This window comes from Vanessa cardui, chromosome Z (genome assembly GCF_905220365.1).
Source record: "Vanessa cardui chromosome Z, ilVanCard2.1, whole genome shotgun sequence".
Classification (NCBI taxonomy): domain Eukaryota; kingdom Metazoa; phylum Arthropoda; class Insecta; order Lepidoptera; family Nymphalidae; genus Vanessa; species Vanessa cardui.
The window spans coordinates 14,713,327-14,725,918 of record NC_061154.1 but is presented as its reverse complement, the minus strand read 5'-3'; the positions used below and the strand labels follow the sequence as shown (position 1 = coordinate 14,725,918).

At 32.4% G+C, this 12,592-nt stretch overlaps 2 protein-coding genes across 18 annotated transcripts in view; one reads left to right on the top strand and one right to left on the bottom strand.

The window, feature by feature from the left end:
• Window positions 1-12,592, bottom strand: part of LOC124543059 (coiled-coil domain-containing protein AGAP005037) — a 199,338-nt gene that overhangs the window by 13,699 nt on the left and 173,047 nt on the right. For 15 of the 17 annotated variants that reach the window (XR_006967427.1, XM_047121078.1, XM_047121076.1 and 12 more), the window contains 2 exons: window positions 1,112-1,238; window positions 787-906 (listed from right to left, as the gene is read on the bottom strand). Coding sequence is in view for 16 of the 17 variants with exons in the window: in XM_047121078.1 (XP_046977034.1) it covers window positions 787-906; window positions 1,112-1,238 (247 nt within the window). In the remaining variant the exon portion in view is untranslated. The remainder of the gene's footprint in view (window positions 1-786; window positions 907-1,111; window positions 1,239-12,592) is intronic. The other 2 variants (XM_047121080.1, XM_047121084.1) reach the window with 2 other exon arrangements.
• LOC124543062 lies at window positions 5,193-10,653 on the top strand. The gene is made up of 5 exons (XM_047121092.1): window positions 5,193-5,310; window positions 5,866-5,971; window positions 7,653-7,861; window positions 8,255-8,318; window positions 8,393-10,653. Exons 1-5 carry the CDS (start codon window positions 5,203-5,205, stop codon window positions 10,474-10,476), a joined length of 2,571 nt encoding a protein of 856 aa, XP_046977048.1. The 5' UTR covers window positions 5,193-5,202; the 3' UTR covers window positions 10,477-10,653.

Here is a 12,592-nt window from a genome sequence, read left to right as displayed (position 1 = left end):
AACTGTGGTACACCAAGTAAACAACATTAAATGTATTTGAAGCTGAATGAATAAATTGAAGGACGTAATAAGAGAGAGGAAAGCGAAAAGAGCAAAGCCTTAATCGAAATTTAGATTACAAATGAAAAATGTACAATTAAAACTCTTTCTCTATAAACTGTGTTAGTAAATGCTTAACTTTAAAAACGGTCTCGCTAATAAACGTCGTATAGCGGAAATAGTTACAGAACGATTCATCTCTTTCTGTCATCAGCAATTTCATATGCCGAAGAAGAAGACAAAGCATTGTGTCACTTTACGAACGCTGCCCAGATTTATTCGTAATTTGAAACATTTCTACGAGTAAAAGTGTGTTTAAGGAAAACAAAGAATGACAATTTTCGTTTGTAACTATTCTCATAATTGAATATTATTATAAATACAGCTGGTATATATTATAAATCAACAAGTTGGAATATGTATATGCACTTAATTGAGCCAAAGTTCATATTGAATCATTTTAAAGCATTACTAAGAATAAAATATAGCGTTTACAACTAAAACCTAATTATTCACTATGACAAAAAAAGTTAAGAATAAAAAAAAGGTTTTAGAAACATAGCATTACAGAGTCATCGTCTAACGTGTACTTAATATCAATTAAGTTAATATTTGAGTGGAATCAGTAGAGAGGAGTCGATTTTCGTATCAAAACTGTTAACACGACACTCAAAGAATAAAAAGCTTCAAGCAAATAAGATTTTTGAAGCGAAAAAAAACACGTCGACAGGAGGAGGCCGGGGTTACCAGGAATAGAGTACAGTTGATCGGTACCACGGGGACAATCAGCTCCGGCGAAGGGGAAACAGCGCTCTGAGCCGCCCCCCGGAACGTACGAGCGCACTGGTTTTGGTGGCGCAGAGGGACCTACACACACAGTTTTTAGAAAAAAATCCCTATAAAAACTGGTCTACGCCGGATCTCATTAAGTCGTAAGAAACACGTGCATTATGCAGTGAACTAAAAATAATGTCGGTATAATTTGGTAATGGCGGAAATTCGTTAAAAATCTATGTCAGTAATTACGCCATAGTGGGAACTTTTTGGTGTATGCGAAAGTGAATTTGCTTACAAGGATTTTGCTTCGTACGGTCAGCCGGCACAGGGGGCGCAGCTGGGGAGTAGGCCCTCAAGACAGCTCCGCCGCGGGGTAGAGTGCTCGGAGCAGGACCTCCCATATAGTAAGCTGGAGCTTTCACCTTAAACAAAATTATTAAAATTTAAAACGTATTTTACCTTAATTCTAATCTACTATATGTAATAAGTAATTATTGGAAAAATATTAATAATAGAGCACATTCACACTAATCCGATCTGATACATATTTACCGGACGATAGTATCTGTTTGTGTATGTTTTTTAGCGGCACTATTTACATAGGACCCGACTAAACAGACACACCTTCACTGGACATAATACCTTTATTGGGCGTTTCGTCACGATTTAACTATATGGGTTGATATTTGTAAATGTTATAGTAATTTCGAATTACCCTTTTTTATAGTACCTAGTTATAAATCGGGACTGAACTCGCAATAAGTCATACGGGAAGTAGTCACCACTGGCCTCAAGAATTAGTGCTCATAGTGCTTAAACTTTGCTGATCCCGTCGATACCACTCCTACCTCCTTAGGTGATATTTTATGTCTGATGTGTCTGTTTTCAGGAACAAGTAAAAATGTCAGAATATAATAATGTTAATCAATCAGATAGATATCAGATCAGATATCCCGAAACACAATCGTAAAAGATAAATATCATCCGAATTGATAAGCTTCGTAGCTATCTATATATAATATGCTAATTAATTTATTTAAATTTAATCATTCGAAAATTTAAATTGTATGATTTATTTAAATTTACAGTAAATATATTTTAGCAATGAGGATCATATTGAAATGATTTGCATAACGTAAATATGCCGCCGAGGTTTTTTTGACGTTCACGATCTTTTCATAAAGATGTTCTTTAAGTACAAATCGGATTCCGTGACGTCAAACGATACGTTTTCTCTTAAACCGCCATGGTTCTCTTCACCACGTCTCTATATTTCGCTGGCTTATAACGTACTGTGGCGCTAGTATGTTTGCTATATATTAGTATAATAATAACAAAATATACTTGTTTTGTGAACGAAGCTCTGTTTTTTTATTCTAAATTACATATAACAAAATCCATCAATTTAGATGTATCACACTTTCCGGGCGGGCTTCATGTTTTTTTTTTTTATTAAAGTCGATGTATGCTTTAAAAAAATGATCGATTCGAAATTTAAATATTGATACATATATTTAATTATATTATAAAATATGTGAGGAATTATGATTAATAGCGTGTCCATTTTTTTTACGTATTAATTATAATATGTTTTAATATCTTTGAATTTAGTACGAGTAAGGCTGATAGGGAGTTAAGCCCTCTAGCACGCATAAGCTCATCTTGACCTCACCCAAGTGTGCTTGATATTAGCGAACGAAGTAACGAGAAAGCACTAGTATTATAACACTCGATACAGTCACCCTGCAACAATGTATTCGTAGAGATTTTTCGCGGTTTACAAACAATTTAATAACAATAACTGTTAAACATCGCTTGGCAGAGATGTCAGTCGTTACTTTGTCAGCCAGTAGAAAGCACGATCAAAAGACATTAGTGTAATCGACCGATCTTGTGGTTAGTATAAGAAAATTTTCGATGAGAATAAGAGGTTAGTTTTTTTTAAGTTGTTATTTTGATGTATTCGATCTAATCTATATTGAATTAAAATAATCTATGTCGAAATTAAAAGTAATAAATAGTACGTCTTATTTCGTGTCTCGTATTGTTTAATGATTGAGGTCAAGCAATTGATAAGGTTCGGGCTTCTAATCTCGTCCTATGCTATTACTTAAGGCTCATTCATTTTCTCCAGTTAAACCCAATGTGATTCAAGGACTTCCTCTATTTAGAAATCATTATGTCACTGTGTCTTTATTTTATTTAACATATACAATGCATCGTTCAATGTTGCTTGAGAATTTATTTCAAAGTAATAATATTTAGATTAAGTAGTATCATTATGAATAGTGGTTTGAACACGTGAAACATAACTGAAGGTTATTAGTTCAAACAAAGGCAATGGTTAGCTTTCATGTATTTTTTTGGATTTGGTTTTCAAAGGCTGAGGATAATATCGTGAGGAATCTTGCATGTATCGAGTGGTAATCTGCCACATGATTATTTTACCGGCAAAGGAAAAGTATCCAAGACTTTCCCTCAATAAATAAGGAAGTCTTTGTCCAGTAGGACATTTGTAAATTTTTTTTTATTTTTTTTTTATTTTAGTGCTTATTTTATCAATACCTTAAAGTTTTTAATTCTGTCATAACTTTCAATTCGAAAACATTTTGTTAAATTTTGTAAGCGAGTGTGGCTGTATCTAACGACACATAAATTATGTCACGCTATATAAATATACGTTCACTAGACGCCCCTTTTCTAAGGTCACGTCACTGTCACTTTTACTGATTATCAGTTAGATTTGTAAACCTTAAACATTAATCAAACACTTATACTGTTCAATTGTATGTATATATAATTGAACAGTATAAGTATATAGCTACTGAGATTACCAGAATTATTGCACTTTCACTAACAGGTATTTACAGCATGCATTAAAATAATACGATACTAGCAGATCAACCGGCTTCGTTCGGGTCAAATAAATACAATTAAACTAAAATACTGTTTAGCATTGACATTCCAAACATCTATATTTTCTATATAGATGAAGATAACTAATTAAAACAATCTATAATTTTGGATAGGTTTTGATCGGATCTGTCATAGAAATTATTATTATAGTATGTGTTTTTGAGGAGTTGGTGTCTATATATATAATGTGTCTATATTAAAATTATAAATGTGAAAAACAGATCTGTTTGTCTGTCTGTCTGTCGCTCTTCCACGACGAAGCACTTGAACTTCATGAAAGGACTTTTTGCCTAACACGTGACAACCAACAAACTAAAAGTGTGACCAACAAACTAAGAGTGCGTGCGAAGCCGCATGCGACTTTTAGTCCACTATAATTATTTAAAATATTTAAATAAAATATTTTTAATTGGGAAAACTAGACTAATATTAAAAATGCGAAAGTAACTCTGCCTTTTGATCTGTTGCTCTTTCACGGCCAAACCATTGAATCGTATTTGACGAAACTTGTTATGAACCAATCTTGACCTCTGAGGACGTATGCTACTTTTTATGACTAACAACCCCTGACTACCAACTTTTGCATCACGATTGAAGCCGCTGGCGACAATTGAGAATAAATAACGTTGGCATACGTAATGCTAAAAGAGCCGAGATGGCTCAGCGGTTAGAGTGCGTACATCTTAATCGATGATTGCGGGTACAATCCCAGGCAAGCACTACTGAATTTTCTTTTAGTTAATTTGTGTTTATAATTCATCTCGAGCTTGGCGACGAAGAAAAACATAATGAGGAAACCTGCATGCACATAATTTCAATGATATTCTACCACATGTGAATCGACTCAACCAGAATTGGAGAAGCATGGTGGATATGCTTCTAAACTTCTTCTCAAGAAGGGAAGAGGCTAAGGCATTCTAAATTTATAGGCAGTTTCTATTAATGCCAACATTATTTATTTTCCTATGATCAGTAGTATTATTTATATACTACGAACTAATCAATTCTTAATCCCCATCATAACATATTATGTTCACGGTAAAAGTAATATAATGAAGGTCACTAAGTACATGTAATTTGAACATGTTTATCTTACGTCAGCCAAGATCATATACAATTTCATGACTGTTTCTCTGTATAGCTCTCTTAATGAGCCTTAATTAATAATAGCTTTGGATATAATATAATAAATATTTATTTAACGATTGTTATAATAAAAATACAATAGGTTGATATTATATTTGAGCATATTTTATAACGAATAATTTTACACAACTGTATTTTTCGAAGCAATTTATAAACGTTTCGGAATATCTAACTGTTAATATTTTAATTTGAATCGTAACATGAATATTAGACATAAATAAAATAGAGTTTTAGCTTATTTATTTTGAAATTGTTTCGTCGAATAAAGCAGAATACTTTCTCAATAAAATAGTTATATTTATTTCCAGATTGAACTAGTTTAGTATGACACGAATTCAGTGCTTCTATCTAGTGTTTGCGATTATACTCTCAGCTGACGCAATTAACCGCTCCGTTTACAAAATAGTGCTGAGCCAAAAAGGTTTCGCTCAGGTTTGTATTTCTTTCAGATATTGAGTGTATTAACTGGTGAGACTTGTGTATTGTTTTCCCGTTCCTTTATTATGAATTTACCTTTTCCACGGGTAGGCGTAAGTGAAAAGGGACCTCCTGATGGTAAGACAGTGCCTCTAGACATTGGCGACGTGAGACATTTTAACCATACATCTCAAATTAAGCCACCAACTTGGGATGTTATAAACTTTGTGCTTGTTGCACTGCTTTAATTTTCCGTTATATCTTATCTTATCATCTTATCTTTGAATGAATTCGTTTAATCTTTCCTGATTGTGTGAATAAATTTGGCACAAAATAATTAGATCAACACCAATGCTAGCAATATTATATATAAATAATTCAATTTCATTGTAGTAATGGATGTATCAAATAGCAAGAGCTCGATACGAAGGATTGTGTATCGACTTTCATTCAAAAGAATCGTCATAGTTTGGCGAAATTAAATGATCGTTTTATTATTAGTTCAACAACTTCTGCATTAGTATGTAAGATGTATTGTTTACAAAATTTAATAAATAATCATTATTTCAGTTCCTTCAGTACGATTTGGAAACACCGCCGATACGGGAATTTACATTTTGCACTTGGCTACGTTTTTTTGATCTATCTGGAGATCAAAGCGTTTTTACTTATGTCGGTAAGTTATATTGTTTTAAACGTAACGAACGTGAATCATAATCCTCCTGCCCTTATGCCAATTTTATTTGGGGGCGGCGCAACATTTCTTCTCCTTCCATACTTCTCTGACAGACGTCATCTCACAAGTAACATTCTTTCTAACCATATCGTCTTTCACACAATCCATTCAATGTTTCTTGGGTGTCTTGGGTAACGAACGTGAATATTTGGTTTCAATGTTCCAGTGAAATCTGAGTATAGTTAAGTTCAACGCTAATTCATAAAATTTCTGAAAGTATAAACAATAATTTATTTTCATATGAGTGTCCAGATGGACATTCATATGAAATTTCACACATATATTAACTCTGAAATAAAATCATAACGTACGGAATAACGATGACTATAAATAATTCGACTCAGTTTAATTCGCATATCATATAACTTATGTGGAATAATATGTATATTATTTTAATACAATTAAATCGCACTGTCGTCATTCAAAACGCTATTTACCATTGCGATAATTATAATTTAAATGTTATCGTTTTCATTTGAATGTATTTTATTAAATGTGCGATTTAATACCTAATTGCGTTTGCCTTATTTTATTTATAGTGTTTGTCATCTGTACAGAGCTCCGTACATTTATGAAATACCTTTATATATTTTGTATTCATATCTTTCGCATTGCGTGAGTACATATTGTTTTTATGACTAGTTAAATTAGTATTACAATATAAGCATTAATTTATACTTTAAGCCCAACCTAGTTAATAGGCTCGAAATATTTTTAAAAAAGCCGTGAATTGTATAATTAAATTTAAAACATTTACAAATAATGTATGTAAGAATCGTTGAGTAAATATAGTTGCAATACAATATTAATGAACACGATCCCCTTTGGACCAGTTTGGTGCAATATTGCCTAATATTTTAATTTTTTTGTATTGCGTAACCAGTTATGTTCAATGGTGATTATCAAGGTGTTGTCCCCAAAGTAAACGTAGTCTATTACGTCGAACAATGTGACAGAGGAACGTTTATGACGACGCTTTATGAAGTGGTTTACTGTTCACTGATTAATTAAACGCGAACAAAGCGAGCTGTGGTCGACTTATATAAAGATATATTGATGGAACGGAGCTACTCATATTACTTTACGAAAATCGAATTACACTTAAGCTTAACGGTTAAGGGTCGATTCATGTGTACACCAGTTTTCATGGGTACAACACTTCGAAGACCCGGGTTCGAATCCCGGACAAGTAGATGTAGAAGTTCGTTAGTTTTCGATATTGTCTTGGGTCTGGGTATTTGTGGTACTGTCGTTGCTATCTGTCGTTCTAATTTTCCATAACACAAGTGCTTTAGCTACTTACATTGGGATCAGAGTAATGTATGTGATGTTGTCCAATATTTATTATTATTTATTTCACTTTACTGTCAAGTACATTCTAATACAATTTTCGCTACAAAACTCACGTTAATAACGTGTGTTTTAGTGTGAAATATAGTGTCTAATTTGATTAGTTCTCGATATTTACGTAAACAAGTAATTTTTTTGTACACACATTACATACAAACGCGCACTTAACTAAGACGCTTATAATTTATGAGGGCTTGATTAGCCGGTTCACAGTCTATTTACGATAATCACGAGTACTAAATTCAACTATTTAGAGCGTGTTTTTTTTTAGCAAACAGTAATAATCGTGTAGTGAGGCTTTGGGTCGATTCTGGAGGACGTCATATTAAAATATCAATGAACGGACGAGCTGCTTCGAGTGCCCTGGTCGATATAAATAAAAATACCTGGCGTCACATATGTCTGTCCTATCAATCAGATTTTGGCGCGTGGGCATTGTACGTGGATGGAAGACTGGCATCCTGCGAGGCCGCTCAGAGTGTATGCATTCCTTTGCGTTTTACAGCCTAATTCTATTTGTTAAGGTTATTTCCATGCACACGTCTTGTATTGGAGCTTCAAGTTATTTTATTTTGATTCCACATTATCCTCAATGATAAAGATTTTCTAGACTAAAGTATTATTATTACGTAGAGTTCGATTACAATATGTATTTATTATTATACAACACGTTTAAAAGGGCATTGCTCAAGCTTTTTATATACAAGGTCACGAACAGTTATATAGACAAGTCGGATCATGATTACCTGTGGCAAATCTCTGTCTTGCATAACTAGATTTGTTGTGCAAGAAATTTTCAGACGCGAGCACTTTCATGTTACGCTGCGTCGAAATTGTTCGTATGAGATTGGTTAATATTAACTTATTTTACAGCTTTATGGTTTCGTGATTCCTGGTGGAGGGAGCGTCATTATCGGTTACGGTATTACCGACTCAGGTAATACATTATAACATCCAGTATACGTTCAGCCTAATTACAATATTGATACGTCTTTTGTTATTTTATTATAGGTATCCCAAGTGGCTTAGACGGCGAGGTATTTGGAGCCAACATGATACTTTCATCGACAATAGAACGAAATTATACAATTAAGGGAAATCCTGAATTCCGACAGAAATCATTTACAAAAAACAAACTAATAGCTAACAATAATATTAAATATATAGTACTTGGGAATATGTCTAGAGACAACACACAAGAGTCTGCCGAAACATCGAACTTTCCTCTTTACAATACTACTCGAAGTTTTATAAGATTTACAACGCCACACAGTACAGTAGAACACGATGTTGGTCTAGATCTTTCATCTGTAAAAATGAAATTGACGGATAGTTCAAATGAAAAAGAAATTTTGGATTTTTCCTTAGTGGATAAAAGTTTTAAAGGTAATGGTGATAAGGTAAAATTTTGGAATCTTATGAGTCAAACCGGCAATACTAATAATTTTAAAGGAAGAAATAGTAAAAGTACGGAATTATCTGGTTCTGGAACTCAAGAACTTCCAGCAGTATCGGAATATGAAACACCGCCGCCTCCATCATCATTCCAAGGTTTTGTACGTTCACACGGTAAGATGAGGAAACCATTAGTAATTCCCTATTTTGAATTAAAGGAATCCGGAAAAGTAAATTCTGCAAAGAGTGTTTCTTACCAAAATACTTATGGATTATTTGACATAGAAAAACCTCCTCCACCAGAGAAAAATGTAAAAGTATATGGCCAATGGACAAGTTCACAATTCGCTAATAGTGTTTTAAATTATATTAAAAATTTCAACAATCAACAAAGAGAACAGAAAAAGGTATCACCAACAATTCCATTAATCAAACTATCTGATTCGTTTCCATATGCGTCTGATTTAAGGTTAACTAAAATTCGTCCACCTTACAAAGTACAAAGAAAAAATATCATCGAAAAACGCATTAATAAACGTGAGGTTAAACATCCAGAAATAAATGTTGAAATACTACACGACGATATAAGAAGCGAAATTTTAGAATCCCATGCTAAGACACAAGCTCATGATGTTAAAATAATTAATCGTGGAGTTATTAAAAATAATAAAGATCATAGAATTTACAGGGATGTTGATAACCAATTGTCAGGCGAAATACTAAAACCACGACCATTTGTTGCTTCTTCGAAAATAAATATAAATAAATTGCAAGATCGTTTAAACCGTTACAGAAACAGCAATTTAATGACTATACTTCCATTTTTAAAATCGACTGAATACTTCATAGATGGAAACAAAAAAACAATCAGTAGCGATGATGTCTACACTAAGAGTCTCTCAAATGCCAATAAGTGGCACAATGTCAAATCTTTTAGTAACGATTATACACCGCGACATATTAATATGGGATCGACTGAAAATCAGGTCACTATTGATACGAAAGAAGCCGAAGCGAAGAAAAAATATCCATCACTCAGGTTAAAATATATGCCAGATAATCATAAAATAGTTAAAAGTTTTGACGAAGACCCTATTTTGAATGGCCGTACCATGGCAATAGAAATATCTAATTTAACAAATCCTAATGCGGATTCGATTTCCATATTAAAATACAATCATGGTTTTCTACCAAAACACGCAAAAAAATCACCCGGCTCGGGTAAAAATGTTCGACATAAAATTACTTCTACTAAAAACGACTTCAATCAAAATGTTAAAATAGGTAATGCTCTGAATGAGCGTTTTATAATTGGGAACAATGGAGAGCAAAATCAGCAAAGTTTTATCGGTGGAGACGAGACTATTCCGGATATAAACAGGTATAGATCTGATATCGACAGTAAAGGTGAAAACGTACCTCCTTCTCTCGGACCTAAAATTTGCAAAAATGTCGAATTATACGATCGATTGTTTTACGTTCAGCCGGACGGTAGCGTTGACGTCACACAAATACTATCGCCTATTAGGGAAAAAAACTTAGGTATTGAATTTATTGCACTAAATTATAAAGTATGCTCATTAGATGAGTCTGAATTTAAACAAAGCTCCCTGTTATATATTGATTGGAATAAAACACCGGTTAGACTTTTCGGAGGTTCATATCCCCAGAAAACAAAGGATTTGTGTGGTTTTTTCTAAACTAGAAAAGTTTATTTTTTATAGTATATTTTTCTGTAAGAAATAAAAAATACTCTGTGTGCTTACAATGCAGAAAAACCTTTTTTTTATCTTTTTTATTAAAAGAGGATACTTTGTAGTGTTCCGAACTTAAACCATTATATTTATACCAGAATTTAGTAGAATTTCACTTCAGACAACGGCTCTCGACGATTTGGCTATTTGAGCTAGTGCTAGTAATAAATAAATGATTTATGTTAAAGCATTTTTTTTATTTTATTCAAATGTAGTTTTAAAGTGAATTTTTTTTTTATGTTCAAGATACTAGTTTTATGTGAAGTTTAATACTTTTTTATATAATATTAGTAATTACCATTATTATTATTACGCAACAATACGTAATATATCATATATAAATATAAAATTGTAAGTGCAAAGTTTATCGTACACATAAATTGAATGATCCATAATACAAAAACGTTGAATACATGTTTATTTTTAAACACATATTAAAATAACTCGATAGAACAATATAAATTTACAATAAACCAGATCTCGAAGTTAATTTCGCAATTAAAACGAAACAAAAATGTTAATAACTGTTTGCATAAATTTTATCCTTGGCCGAAAATATTTTAAACCAGTTTTTGATTATGGAGAACCTACATTACAGTTAACTTTCTCTTTCTTTTTTTTTTCTGTCACAGAATCAATCACCTCGCTATCCGTTCAAAATATTTCATAAGCCTAAAATTTGGAACTACTCTGTCTAGTTCATCGATAGGTTGAATATTTTAATTAATTTATATATTACTAGCAGGAATACTTGACATAAAATAAAAACAATCGAAACTCTGCATTGACACTCGAGTTAAATCAAAACTTAAAGCTAAACTCTGTTAATATATTTGGTATGCATTTAACGAAGTTCGCGATGTCGGCATTTGATTTAGCTCTTGTTCTCGAATGCGTGACTGGAAATTCAAATAATTCACAAATATTATATGTATTGTATTCCGGTATTTGTATATAATATGAATATGCATAAATAAAATATAAAATTTCTCAAATTTCGAATTTGGAGCGGAATCAAGGAAAATAGTATTGTAAATAAAGAAATATTTCTTCTAGGTTAATGCAACTCGATATATAGAGCGCATATTCCGCAATTTAAAAAAAGAATGAATTCGAACGTAACCAATAATATAAAGAGTACAGCCAAGTTATATAAGCATATTATGAGCTTCTTTGTTGGGAGTTGGTGAAAAAAAAATGAATTTACATTGCGTGTATGCAATTTTAGCCACAATTAGCCTCATTGTTCACTGTTTTATTCGTACTCTACACTAAAATTTTATATTGTAGGGGTTTCATATAACAAAGGAACGGTCTCGTCACGTCTATTCCTGGTTCAAAGCGTCACTGTTCCAACAATATTGTCGACTTATTTGCATATTTTTGAACGTGGGTGTTACAAACAAAATCCTCTATTGGAAAAAAGTATGTTCCCTAATGGAATCGTGAGAGTGAATTTTATCACGCTTCATGCCCCATCGAGCATATTAATAAGGGCTTATGAAGTTATAGTTCCGATATTAATTTGTTTTAAAAGCGAACACAAAAATATTTAGCACATTTCACTAGATTGAACACGCTGTATATAGCTCGCTCTAACAATTCAAAATTTTTATAAAGCGATCGTTTAATAAACTCGTGCTAAAATAATTAAAATATAATCTACTGTAAACTATGTACATATATATATACATATACATAATAAACTAATTAATGATATTGCTGTATATATCTTCGAAGAATGTTGCAAAGCCATAGATCGATGTTACCAGGACATCAAGAGATGCAAATAATTATCGACTTCTCGAAAGTATTTGAACTGTCACGAGTATTGCAAAACCGCAACAAGAAGACTCGAAATTGTATACAGCTATTAGTTCTACAAGAAATAACTTGGCAAATGAAACAAGTATTCTTACATATAAACTGGTCACGAACTATATTCAGATTCAATTTATGTTACATTGAAATACATTAAGGTTACAGATATAGATCACTTTAACTGGTAGGTTCATATTACAATACCTAAAACGAAAATTAACATGTGATTTTTCTTGAATCT

Bases quoted from the DNA above. Each gene is read 5' to 3' on its own strand.
- LOC124543062 (XM_047121092.1), top strand. From the start codon at position 5,203: ATGACACGAATTCAGTGCTTCTATCTAGTGTTTGCGATTATACTCTCA. The intron at 5,972-7,652 runs GTAAGTTATATT...GTTTTTTTTTAG, and splicing joins AAGCGTTTTTACTTATGTCG to CAAACAGTAATAATCGTGTA. The intron at 7,862-8,254 runs GTATGCATTCCT...CTTATTTTACAG, and splicing joins CCTGCGAGGCCGCTCAGAGT to CTTTATGGTTTCGTGATTCC.